Source organism: Arachis ipaensis, chromosome B6 (genome assembly GCF_059453495.1).
Source record: "Arachis ipaensis isolate K30076 ecotype BB chromosome B6, ASM5945349v1, whole genome shotgun sequence".
In the NCBI taxonomy this organism is placed as follows: domain Eukaryota; kingdom Viridiplantae; phylum Streptophyta; class Magnoliopsida; order Fabales; family Fabaceae; genus Arachis; species Arachis ipaensis.
Genome location: NC_142441.1, coordinates 133056083 through 133069262, shown reverse-complemented (window position 1 = coordinate 133069262; position 13180 = coordinate 133056083). Strand labels below are relative to the sequence as shown.

General features: G+C 33.1%; 1 protein-coding gene across 2 annotated transcripts; it reads left to right on the top strand.

The window, feature by feature from the left end:
• The first annotated feature begins 221 nt into the window (after window positions 1–221).
• LOC107604832 (uncharacterized) lies at window positions 222–10641 on the top strand. Of its 2 annotated transcripts, none has more exons than XM_016306535.3 (7): window positions 222–680; window positions 2103–2163; window positions 3187–4941; window positions 5059–5310; window positions 5858–5938; window positions 7405–7998; window positions 10409–10641. In XM_016306535.3, exons 3-7 carry the CDS (start codon window positions 3667–3669, stop codon window positions 10460–10462), a joined length of 2256 nt encoding a protein of 751 aa, XP_016162021.1. In that variant the 5' UTR covers window positions 222–680; window positions 2103–2163; window positions 3187–3666; the 3' UTR covers window positions 10463–10641. The 2 variants fall into 2 exon arrangements, with proteins under 2 accessions (XP_016162021.1, XP_016162020.1); XM_016306534.3 differs by having other exon boundaries at window positions 2103–2235.
• The last annotated feature ends 2539 nt before the right edge of the window (window positions 10642–13180 follow it).

Genomic DNA, 13180 nt, shown 5'->3' with positions numbered 1-13180 from the left:
AAAAATTGTAATTTCCTTTGGTATTAAAAAATTGTAATATGATAAATTTAGTTTCAAATAATTTATTTAAGTAACTTGTTCTATTTTTTTGGTGACTAGTAACTTGTTCTATTTATTATATCTAATTGAATTTGGGTTGAAATTTTAAATTTTTAAACATTTAACTCTATCGGTTCAAGGACTCGTTCCGATTTAAGAATCTTGGATTTAGTTATGATAGTAATATTAAACAAATCCGATTTAATTAAGGCAAAGCAAAAAGTCTTGCGGTGGTGGTGGAGATGATGGTGCATTGTATTTGGGTATTATAAACAGAAACATGGGGCAGGGAATGAGGCTGCTGTGGGCACACACATACACATAACACATTACACATGGGTCTTCTTCCCTCACACATTAACACCACCTAACACGCCACACTTTCCTTGCAAGCCCAAAAAATCAATACAGAAACCAAACCCTATGCACAACACACCCCAATTCTAATTCATCTCCAAATTCTTATTTCTTTTCTCTCTTCTCTTTTCACCTCCACCGCCGCCTCTCTCTCTGCTGCTCACTTCTTCCGCCGTTCTACTCTTCTTCTGCTTCTATCGCCGCCGCTCTGCTACTCTTCTTTGCCTATTGCCGACGATCTTCTGTTCTGATTCTGCCCTAGCCTGTGGTATTCTTGCTGCAAGGTATTGCACAATGCTTCTGCCTTTTTTTTTCCCCTTTGATTAACAATTTGCTACTTAACAAATGCAGCAGATCGATCATAATCTGAAGAGTTGAAGCATCAACTTAGCTTTGTTTTTTTTATTAATCTATTCTAACATGAGGACTGGGTGCATAGCGATAGGTTGAAGATTTGGGGTTTAAGTTAGCCATTTGGATGCAACCCCCAATTTTACATCCAGGGAATTATGTTTATTTACTGTATGTCTTATTCCTGCAAGTTATGGCATATCGATCATAGCTGTTGTGTAATTGTCTTCATATGCTGGGACAATTAAATAGATAAACAGAACTGATGAAATTTTTATCAACTTAATGAGTGAGATTTATAAGCAAAGATGAAAATTGAAAAGAATGTTATTTCTTTATCATGTTGTCATTCATATTACTCAAGGTGTAATTCTTCCATGAAGAGGTGAAGTAGAGTAAAAAAAAAAAAAGTGATTGATGCCCTGGTGGTTTGTGAGTTTGGGATTGGTACTAAGTATACCAGAGATGTGAAGCTCGGAATGTTGAGTTCTAGGAATCGGTCTGGTTGTCGGGAGGTACCTCAATGGTTCTTATCTTGACGTATGAACTCTTATTAATTTTTGACTTAGTTATATGCTTTTCACCTTTTCCCCTTGAAATCCAAAAAAGATAAAAAGCAAACAATTGGAGTAACTTGCAGTCTTGCAGCAGTCAGGGTGAATGCCTAGAATAACATTGTGCACTATTTTGAGAATTCCCTAAAAGCACTCCCAAACTTAACCCAACTTTGAGAAGGAGTTTCACTTTCACTCATAAGTAGCCTATTCTTGAGTTCATTCACCTCAGAAATATATCCTGATTGAAAAGAGCTTTGAGGCATAATAACTACTATATATGCTGACCTTGCCTGAACAAAGAACTTTTTTCAATTCTATAATATTTGTTGAGGCATAAGAACATATAATCAAATAGAAGTGCCATTTTAGCACCTCATTATTGTATTATCTGGCTTTGAACAATTGCAGCACTACAATAAGACGATCACTACCAGCTTTGTCAAAGTGAGGCAATATTTGATCAGCAAAATCTCCAAATATGGATCAGTTAGACTATTGTCTGCCTTATAAGTAAACAAATACTAGTCACTTATAAAACTCAAATTGAATATGATTAGTTGGATAAAAATCTTGATAAAAAACTTACTCAGAGTCCTCCAAAGCTACAACAATATCCTTCCATCAATGTCATTGCTGATTTTTAACTCTTTAGGCTCCTCCTTGCCAAACTATGAAATTCTAGCCAAGTGTTGTAGTCTTGTAGCATTAAGAACACTCAGTTGAATTGTTTGGTATTTAAATTCCAAATTTGGATATTGATAGTTGACAAACTCTAATTACCAAACTGGTTTGGTGCAGGTTATCACTCATGAAAGAGGATAGTTTCAAGATATAATGCCATTTAGAAGCTGGCAGAGGGGTACGTGCCACTCAACAAAGCAGTCCAAGTGTTCAACTGTTTCCCTCTGTGTTGGACCTAAGACGTGCTAGGGTAATAGGATAATAGGACTTCTCACATGCAATGCCAAGAACCCAAATCCCTCAAATATATATAATAAAATCAACCAAAATTTTAATTTCTAGAACCCGTTTTTTTATTTAATCCCCTCTTTTATTCTTCCAATTTGCTTTTTTCTTTTTTAATATTTTTATTCTTGATTGGTCTATAGTCTTAGAAATGTGGGTTATTGATGTGATTTATCTTCCAGATTCTTCTTATGTTACCAGCCTTCTTTGGAGTGTTTTATGAGTTCTTTTATTTTATTTTTATTATTGTGTTGATGATTCTGATTCTGATCATCATCAATCTTGCATCTTGTTGGACTTGGTTTGAAATTTTTTATTTCTTATTTTTGGTTTATGAGGTTGTCAATCTTATTTTTATTTCTGAACTTCTTTTTCTTGTTCCGTTGAACAAACAATAAATACATAGGTGGACAAATAATAAAAATTAAAATAAAAAAAATTACGCCGTTGCTTGTGGTAGATGACAAACTCAAAAGCTAAGAAGAGGGTTCATGTGGTGAATGTGTGCCTTGCAAGTTAGCGTTTCCTTTCTTTCTTTTGTAATCTTTCTATAATCTTTGTGTCTCCTTTTTTATGCCCCCCCTCCTCTTTTTGTTTGTGTTTGATTGTTTCAAAAGAAATCTTCTTGGTTCTGAGCATTGATAACTTTAAATTTTAGCTTCAAGTTTTTGTCTGAGACCAATGGTTTTTGAGGGTACTTGCTCTATGTTTTACCACTTTGATTGCTCACTTTCTTTTACATCAGATTGTTGATCAATGAGAGTTTGGTTCATTCTTTTCCCAAGTTTGATAATTTGTGTTCCAATTATAATGATGTGAGATTCGATAGATATGTAATGTTCATGTGTATTGTTTTTATGTGCTTCTTGTGGCTTTGAGAACACTGGGAACTGATTGGTGTATACTGTTGTTTCAGGCATCTGCACTAAATTTGTTGCCCGCCATGAATTGTTTGGGTTTCATTTGTTATCAGTATGGCGGTCGAGAGATTTGTACCTGTTATAGATCTTGGATGCATAGACTCACGTCCTTGATTTTTTTTGTGTGCCCTGTGAAGGAAATGTCAGCTTTGTTGTCTCCCATGTGGATGCCTCGGATGGATACATAATGTTTAGGAACTTCCTATAGGTTTAGAAGTACTTGATTAGAATGATAGGAGTTGCATTGTAGTTACTAATAGGGTAGCATAAAATGGTTGATTAGACAAACTGGTAGGTTTGGAAAGCTAGGATTGCCCTTGGTAGTTGAAGATAGTTGGTGTTACCGTGACTGTGTGGTAAAATGGGCAAATGGTGAAATGATGATCGTTTAAAACAAGAGGGATCACATTGGTTGTTTCAATCGAGCTATTCATCTGGGCAGATCAGCATCCACATTGCCGAGTTAGGTAGTTCAGATGGGCTTGCCACAAATACCTCTGTGTGGAACTGCTGAAAACGTTGCACCTTCAGGTGCAAGTTTAAGTAGCATGCCACAGTTTTCTGAAGCAAGCCCTTCTGGTACGACTATGAGCAGCATGAACAGTGTAAACACTAGTGGATTGGCTGCATACACTCTTGGATCTTCATTTGATCATTTCCCGAAGAATTCCTCTGTAGAGAGTTCAAATGTCCCTGATAACACATTTTATAGGGGAGCCATGGAAGTCACTTCTAATGTGCATAGTTTGAAGATTGGTTCATCGGATAGAACTCAATTCTCATCCAAAAGTGGACGAAGTGTTCATATTCCTGCTTCTAGGGTGGTTGGTTTTGAATCAGGTCGAACAAGTTCTCTAACAGATGGGTTGGCTGAAGTTCCAGCTACGAATCTTAATTCTACTTTTGCTGATGTTGAAGCCAATGACAGTGAAACTGCGAATTCGTTGGTGCGGAAGCGACTTTTATCCCCACTTAGCAGTATGCTCTCCCCAAGTCATTTCAAAGGCGACCTTCTTGACATTGGCTCCAGAAATGACACGACTGGCTCTTTTGTCAAGAATGAAAGTGTCAGAAATTCTGTTGCACAAGACTATAAGAAGGCGAATATTGGAAGTAGTATCAATCATACAAGGCTTTCTTGGTCCTTCACAACTTGTTTGGAGCAAAAACCAATGCAACGGAGTGCACAATCCAATTTGATAATTGACGATCCTTTGCATGAATGTCAAGGGCTACTATCCCAGGGTAGTTCCCCTACTGTTGGAATTGATCACTTTAGCGAATTAAGCCAGGTCAGGTCACAAAGTGGCTTAATTTCCATATCTCCTAAAAACTTGAGTTCTCCTCTTTCTTTGTCTCCTCTGGGTCCTAAATTACTTGAAAGAATAAAAGTTACTGGTGAATCTAGGAGTTTGATAGAGCAGGTCAAGAATTGTGACTCAAATTTAAAGAGCTTAGAGCACTCAAATGACAATTCTATCTCGTGTGTTACGTTAAATCAGAAAGACGATGATTTCGGCATTGCATCCAAATCTTTTGAAGATGTCGGCTTCTTGTGCAAAGATTTCTGTCCTTCTTCTCTGGATGATGTTGCTGACATGGGTTGGAAATTATCTCGTGAATCAGCCCCTCGGTCACACTCCATGAGGTTCACTAGAAGTTTGAGTGGTCTCTCAGTCAGGAGGTCTTTGGTCGGTTCATTTGAGGAGTCTCTTTTATCTGGCCGCTTCTTATCTGGAAATCTTAGTAAGGTTTGTATATATGCTAATTACTATACTGAAGTGAACTTATCCGTGATGCTGAACTTTATATTGAAAAGTGTAAAGCCACTGACTTTTGATTGCTTGTTTCTCTTTATATATTTGTAGAGAATCGATGGTTTTCTTGCTGTGCTAAGTATTACCGGTGGAAACTTTTCTCCTAAATCACAGAAGCTTCCATTTTCTGTTACTAGTGTTGATGGTGATTGCTATCTATTGTATTATGCATCAATAGATCTTGCACAAAATTCTTCATCAAACATGTTTAGAGGCCAACTGTTGAAACGAGGACTTAGCAATGATGATTCACAACTTGTCAAAAGCCGTTTACGTATTCCAATGAAAGGACGGATACAACTGGTATTGATTATTGATGCACTTATTTGTTTAGCATATTTAACTTTTAACTCTTGGATCTGAGTGGATTCAATTCACCTGTTTGAGTCATCATCTTATAATGCACTGATATTACGACACCTTTAGTGGAAAATGAAATAAAAGATTATGTGCCACAATTGTGTGGCTGATATCTTCATGTGATTTTGGTGGTGCAAGAAGTAGGTGTCAAGAAAATACACCTATGATCATCTGAGTTGATGAAAATTTACAGCTTTCTTTTATTGTATTCTCTAAAATGTGACTTGTTTAGTTTATATAAGCATATCTTCTTTAATGCTATGTTGGTGTGAAAGACATTTTAAATGATAGATGTATTTGGATTTTGGAGTTTACTCCCCAAATCCTCTTTCTATCAAACATATAAGTAGTGCTGCAGTTGTGCTTCTCGTCTCATAGTGTAATATTGTTTATATGTCCAGTATATAAGTTGACTTATGTGTTGACTTAGTCTTTTTCCCTACTGTAATAGGCTTAGCCTTACATTTGAATATTCAATTGTTCTATTCAGGTGCTAAGCAATCCAGAAAAGACTCCCCTTCACACTTTCTTGTGCAACTATGATTTGAGTGACATGCCAGCTGGTACCAAAGTAAGATTTACCACAATCTCAATTTAATGTTGATATTTTGCTCCTAGTGCCTAATTGTTCTAATTTTGCTAAATTTTTGCTCTGAACTCCATCATACCTGCTTGAGCACTGCGAGGTGGGTAGAGGAGTCTACATCTCCTTGATATGCTATGGGGTGATTGCCTCAGTCTGGTCATATTTTAAAGATATTTTTTTTGGGTCCGAGAGAACAAAAACCACTAATAAGATTTAATTGCGAATCATTCGCTAGACTCATTAAATGGTCTTAGCATCACTGAAATATCAAACAAGCATTAAAACAAGACCGCATAGCCAAATGGAAATTAAGTCTTGAAAAGGCAAAGTAGAAAATACTACTAAGCCATAATTATTGTACCAACATAATTGGAATTAATCTCCTTGATAGGAAAATGTAGAGATTGAAAATGGCAAGGTGTGTTGGTTTCCTGTTACTTTGGCGGTTTGGGCGATGGGTATAAATTTCCTTTAAAAGAAACAATAGGTGTTGTTTGATGTACAGAGAGTATTAAATCCATTTGAAGTAGGAAGTTTTACATGGCATCCCTATTATAGATCAGACCTTCTCAGGTCTGAAGCCACGCAAAGTTTTATGAGCGCAATATTTATTCACTTATTAGACATTACTGATGGGATAATACGTGCTAGGTTCTAAGATCCATGTTTATGTTTACCAGGGTGTGTTTCTTATGAGTGTTGAGCAATGTTCGTAAGATGCGGAGAGATGTCAATTTGTCCTTTTGCCACATCTAAATATATTGGTACATTGTATCAATAGAGAGACGTACCAAATTGTTCAAATATTAATGGGTGTCAAATTTACAATATTTAGCTATTTTTCTAGAGAACGCCTATCAGTTGATCTCGGTAGAACTAGGCACGTAGAAATACATGGAGAAGTAAAGGAAATGACTGATAACTAAATCTGCCTAGGATTCAGTTTGGAAACAGAGACAATGGTCTTAATTATCTGAGTATGAGATAGGACTTTGCAAATTGGATGGGTATTTGACTAGATTTATTTTCTATCGAGATCATTGACAGAAATACTATTAATCTTCAACTTCTAATTGACTCTATCCAAGATCATTTTAGAGTTTCATGTTCAGATTGTGCCCATGCTGTATCTAAAATGTATCCAAGATGAAAAAATATAGTTTGATTAAACATGTGACGAATGTCTTACACATGTTAGTGTTTCATGCAATTATCCTTGCTACCATATTCCATGTGCATTAATGGTGTTCTCAATTTGTATTTCCTATAAATATGAACTTAGCATAGAATAATTAAACTGCAGTCTAATTTATAAGAGAGTGTGATGAACTGATTTCTTTTTCCCCTGCTCATATTGATGAATATTTCCAAAGGATGCTTGCTCTTGTGCATATTATTATGTTAAGTTTTCCCGTTCATCAATTTCTGATGTTTGTGATTTCTCTGAGTAGACATTCTTGCGCCAGAAGGTTACCCTTGAGTCATCAAGCTCCACTTCCCCCCAGTTGAAACAAGGTTTAGCAGGTTTGGATAATAGAACGGTGCCACAAGAACAAAAGCATTGTGACATCTCATGCAATGGAGAAGTAAAGCACGATGATGCAGTTGATCTTGTAAATAAACTAAAATCTACAAACCAAAGCAACAGAAAGAGCTCTAGCTTGAAAGATTTAATAAAGAATGAGTATTCTTCCAAGCAAAAGCAAACACCAAACCAGATCATGTCGGAAATGATAGGCAAATGTGGGAAAAAAACTGAAAGTAAGGAATGGTGGGACAAAACATGTGACGAATCAGGGAAATCACTGAATTCCTGTGCAAAGGTCAATGAGAATTCTAATAGTGCCCGTCCATTACGTTATGCTCTTCACCTCCGTTTTATATGCCCATTTTCTAAAAGGACTAGTAAAACAGTTCCAAAAGGCAGATGTAATTCTATTCCAGAAAAAGCTGGATTGGATATGGAGGGGGAGCGGAGATTCTACTTATATAATGATGTCAGAGTTGTGTTCCCTCAACGTCATTCGGATGCTGATGAGGGCAAGGTATGTTCTAACTTTGGCTTTCACACACTGCATACCTTTCTGTGGCACATCATACTAGATCTGTCAAAAGCAATATGGCGGCTTCATATTGCATGGAAAATTATTAGATTACATTTTTAGGTTTGTAGTTATTCTTGCTTTTGGTTTGTCTTTCTCTTTTAGGGGTATTTATTCCATGACGAGGTAGTGGTATGTAGGAGTTCAATGCACATATGACATAAACTGAAACTGAAACTTTGAATTACACAAATAGTTGGCTTAGGAGTCACAAGTCATTCCGTTGCTAATCATGTGACTACTCAAGCTTTGAACGATGGATGTATGTGTCAAATTGTGAGTATTTGTGGGAACCGGTATTGATCAACTCCCTTGAGTGTGATAGTATTTGATCAAAATCTATATACAATCTTGCTGAGCCTTCAAGATAGAAAGTCCCTTATATTGTTTTAACTACCTCTCTTCAGTTCCAACTCGGCAAATTCAGTTACAAATATTCATCACCCCTCTATTCCTTATTGGTCTCGTCCATTTTTCCATTTGCTACTCACTGCACTATGATTGCTTGGGTTCCTAACAGTGCTTATTCTCCTGTTTCATACTATAGTTTCTTCATGTAGATTATCTCTATATCCATTTGTTTTCATCAGATGTTCTTCCTCAATTTCCCACTTCAAAATCCTTCTGATTTTTTTTTTCAATTAATTGGGCTGCCGCATCCATCAAATCAGATGGAGTACCAACGAGATAAAGTTTTATTTCTTCACATTTCCCTCTTCTCGCCATAACTCTAAACTGCCTATTCTCCTTCATTCCTTTTCCCTTTCCCTCTCATTTCTATTTATAACCCACTCATTCTCTGAGGCATATAACTACCTCAATAATAGTGTCCCACTAGTTATGTACAAGGATTTTCTGTAGCAATAATCCAATTTTGTCTTGACAATATATTCCTTTTCAATGTGTTTGCTTTTTATGTAAAACTAGTACCCGTAATAACATTACGGGAATATAAATATTTTAAAACTACATTAGTTCTAACATTATAGATTATAGTACAAAAAATTTATAGCATTAAACTACTTTTACAAAAAGGTCACCAGGGACACAAGTTTGTCAACTAAGAAGACTAGGGTCTTTGTAGATAAAAAAATTAAATAATAAATATTTTAGTTATTATTTTCATATGAAAGAGTTTAATTTTTTACTAATAATTAATTTTAACATTCGTTATCTAAAATTTGGAAGAATATAATTTAATGGGTATACTTTTATATTTGATTAGGCGTTAAGTCTGTTGCACAAATAGAAATAGTTAATTTTTATGCTTGTTATTTAAAAATAATATTATATATATTAGCATAAAAAGATTTATATTGATAGTTATAAAATTAACTCAAATTTATTTATTTTTTAAAATAATTAAATCTTGATTCTAACTTTTAGTCACAACATTAGTATTTTCTCTAAATTATATGTAATAAATATTTGAAAGAAAAGAAGTGAAAATATAGATTAGAAAGATAAGCAGTAAAAATTTAAAAGTAAATAAAAAAATGTGTATAATAATATTTTTTATTTCAATTATATTATATTGTTAATTTTAATTTTTGTAGAATAGAAAAGTAGAGAAAAATAGAGAATGAGAGAAAAGAGAAAGATAAAGGAGAAGAATGAGAGAGTGAGTTTGTTAATTTTGGAAGCTAAGGAAAAATTTTATTTTAATTATAATAAAAAAATATCTGGTGCCACATTTTGATTTGTCAAATTACTAATATAAAATATAAATTATAAATTATATATAGAGTGAGAAGGATAGAGAGAAATAGAAAAAAAAAAGAGACGTAGATAAGAGAGTGTAAGAAGGAGGTATTTTCTCTAAATTTTAATAAGAGAGTGTTATGTGACACATTTTAGTTATTAAATCAGTTAAGAATATATAAATATAATATATAATATAGCTATATTTCAATTTTAATTTAATTTGAATGCAATTAGAGAATGTCATGTACATTTTGATTGTCAAATTCGTAATTAGTCATTGATAATGATATATAAGAGAGATAGAGTTGGTAAAGGAATGAGAGAAATAGAGAAAGGGAGAGAGAGAGAGAGGAGGGGAAAACTCTTTAATTTTGGGGAGAAGATTTGATTTCAATTGTAATGAGAGAGTGACGTGTGATACATTTTGATTGTAAAATTAGTAATATATAATAGATATTGAACAAATTGTTACATGTAAGCTCTGGTTTCTCCCAGGTAGAATGAGTAAGGTAGCTGATCTATTGGCTAATGTTTGTCTGATGTGGTTGATTTGTGTTCTTATTCTATATGAGTCTAATAATATGTACTATAGGTGCATTTATTTTGGGTTTGCCCTTAGTCTAACAGTTTGTTGCGGTTCATTTGGCAGTTAAACGTGGAATACCATTTTCCTGAAGATCCAAGATATTTTGACATCAACTGAAAAATTATAGTTTACCCTCTCAAAAAGCTTGTTGCTTCTTGTTGACCCACTTGTATGTACATAGTTACATGTCTTTACATGAATCATGTCCTTTGAAAAAGGGGAAAATTGGCACTAACCCTCTTTTCTCTTGTAAATAATTGACCATTTCAATAATTCAATGGGTTAACCATTTTCAATTGCTGGCCTAATTTAAGGCAGTTTTTTCTTGGTCTTTTACGCAACACACACACACCCCTCACTATTACTATGGGTTCTATAACTTCCTGAGCTCACTCAGGATTCGAACCCTTGTGTAGCTCCTTGTGAGGCAGCAGATTCTGCCAATGGTTCCAAGCCTCGGCGCCTAATTTAAGGCAGTTGTGATGTGATGAGAAGTTGGTGGATGTTGAAAAATGCTTCATGGAACTTTGCTAACTCTGAATTATTTTATGGGCTGGAATCAAACATTAAAATGGGAATTGTAGTGACTCATTACCCACCAATAATCGATATAAGTGCATGAAAACTGTCCATGGATTGTGATGAGGTTAAACGTGTTTATATGTTAACCAAAAAAAAAAAAAATGTGTTCATATATAGTATGACATTTGGCTCAACTCATTCCATTATTAAGTAAAGCTACAGTTTGTTTTTGATAAGGCAACTGACCTGTTATTGTGTTAAATTTAGCTGCTGGGATTACATTAGTTGACTGTCTGAAGTGTTAGCTAATTGTGTTTTATTCTTTCATCAATCACCAAATAGGTTTGAAGCAATCTGTAGAGTTGCTTTATTATCACAAATACTTACTGGATATCTTGAATTCCAACTATCCAAGTAAATATTTTAGCTAAATGAGTTTACACGTAGCTTGTGGGGTTATGGTCAGAAGTCTAAGCCCAATCCTCACTAGAAAATAGAACCTTCCAAAAACCAGAAGTACTCCCTCAAGAATCAAGATTTGGGAGTTTCAGTGTTTTCATTGGACATAGTTGTTAATGATACTGCTGATTAATGATACATTTTCAAACTATTGCTTAACTATTTTGTATTGCCAAGATAAGCTTTCTTATTTTCAAATCTTTTTTAATAAGTTCAACGAGTATTTACTTAGTTGATGAGTAATTGTAACGAGTAGAAAGATAACAGAAATCGTCTGCTTCACTATGCCTAATGCCAGAATTTTGAAAAACAATGCTGAGCTTTCAGCATCAATTTGTAATTATTTCAGTGAAACTTGTACTGAGCCACCCCTGAGGAGTGCGAGTTTTTTAGTTGATGTTTTTCTCTTGTTCAAGTTGATGTTCTGTATTGTAAAAACCGTACAATTCCAAGTCTTGATGGGCTGCTACTACATTTTTGTTCGTTCACCACGTCTCTCTCTGATCTACTAACGAATTCCACTCATTTTTATTATTACTAATATATATCATGTATGAGATAATACATAAAAATATATGAAGTTTTTTATGTAAAAAATATTTTATAAAATTATAATTAAAATTAGAGTTCAATAATTTTCAATGTTAAAAACATTAAAAACAATTAGTATTTGCCTTTAACTAATTTGAATTAGTTGAGTAGTTATCTCATTCGTTTGTTTAAGTAAGTATTATGGATTTAAATATCACTTTGTGTGTGTAGCAATTCATTGAGTAGACCTTTAATAAATGAAACTTCAATCCGTGGTGAATTCTTGGCTTGCATAGTTAGAAAATACCGTAAAAAAAAATAGTATTTATCTTTAAAGTAGAACAATTTCTCATTGATAGCAATATTTATGGAAACTTATCTTTGTTAAAATTTATCTGAAACAGATTTATTTATTGGTATCATACTCATTCTTGAAATCAAAACAATGTGATTAATGTTATCTATTAAAATTTCACGTTTTATGACATGGTTTCTATGTTTTCAAACTTATAGACTTAAGCCATTATAAAAGCTATTAAATTGATTAATATTCCTTGGTAATATTATCGGAATATCATCATTGAGTATTAGTTTGTGTGAAGAAAAACCATAACAACTTTTGTTATTCAATAAATAATTTATTGTTTGAAAAATAAATTATTATCCCTTAATTAGTAAATATTTTTTTAAATTTTTTACACTATTTTATCTTGACAATAATTGCTGTTAAAGAAAAGCAAATGACCACATATTTAATAATATGATGTATAAAATAATTTTTATTTTAAAATTAATTCTAGTCAGTGAGATAAAATTTAAAATAACTTTTTATTTTCTTATTCAAATTTAAATAACAAAAAAAAAGTTTGGTACAAAATATTTAGCACTTAATGATCAATAATATATATTATATTATTATGTAAACAATATCTAATGTATAATTTATTTTTTTGACATGGTTAATATAATTTATTGAGGGTTGGTTTATTATAAAATTTTTTATAAACTTTGTAGTATGTGAGAATAGTGATCTCATTTATTATTATCATTTAAAAAATTATTTACCATTTTTTATTATATAATTAACTTAATTAATAATTTTTATTATTATTTTTCTACCAAAAAATATTAGTTTATACTATTTATATATTTTTTGAATAGTAATAAGTAAGTAGATATTTACACTATTATATTTATTGTCTTAAATGATGGCTTAAGTTGCTTAGTATCTTAAATAATATACATAACATCTTATATCTTCTTAAATTCATTAATTTACATATATTAAGAGAAAAAAATTTATACAATAGATTATGTGTTATA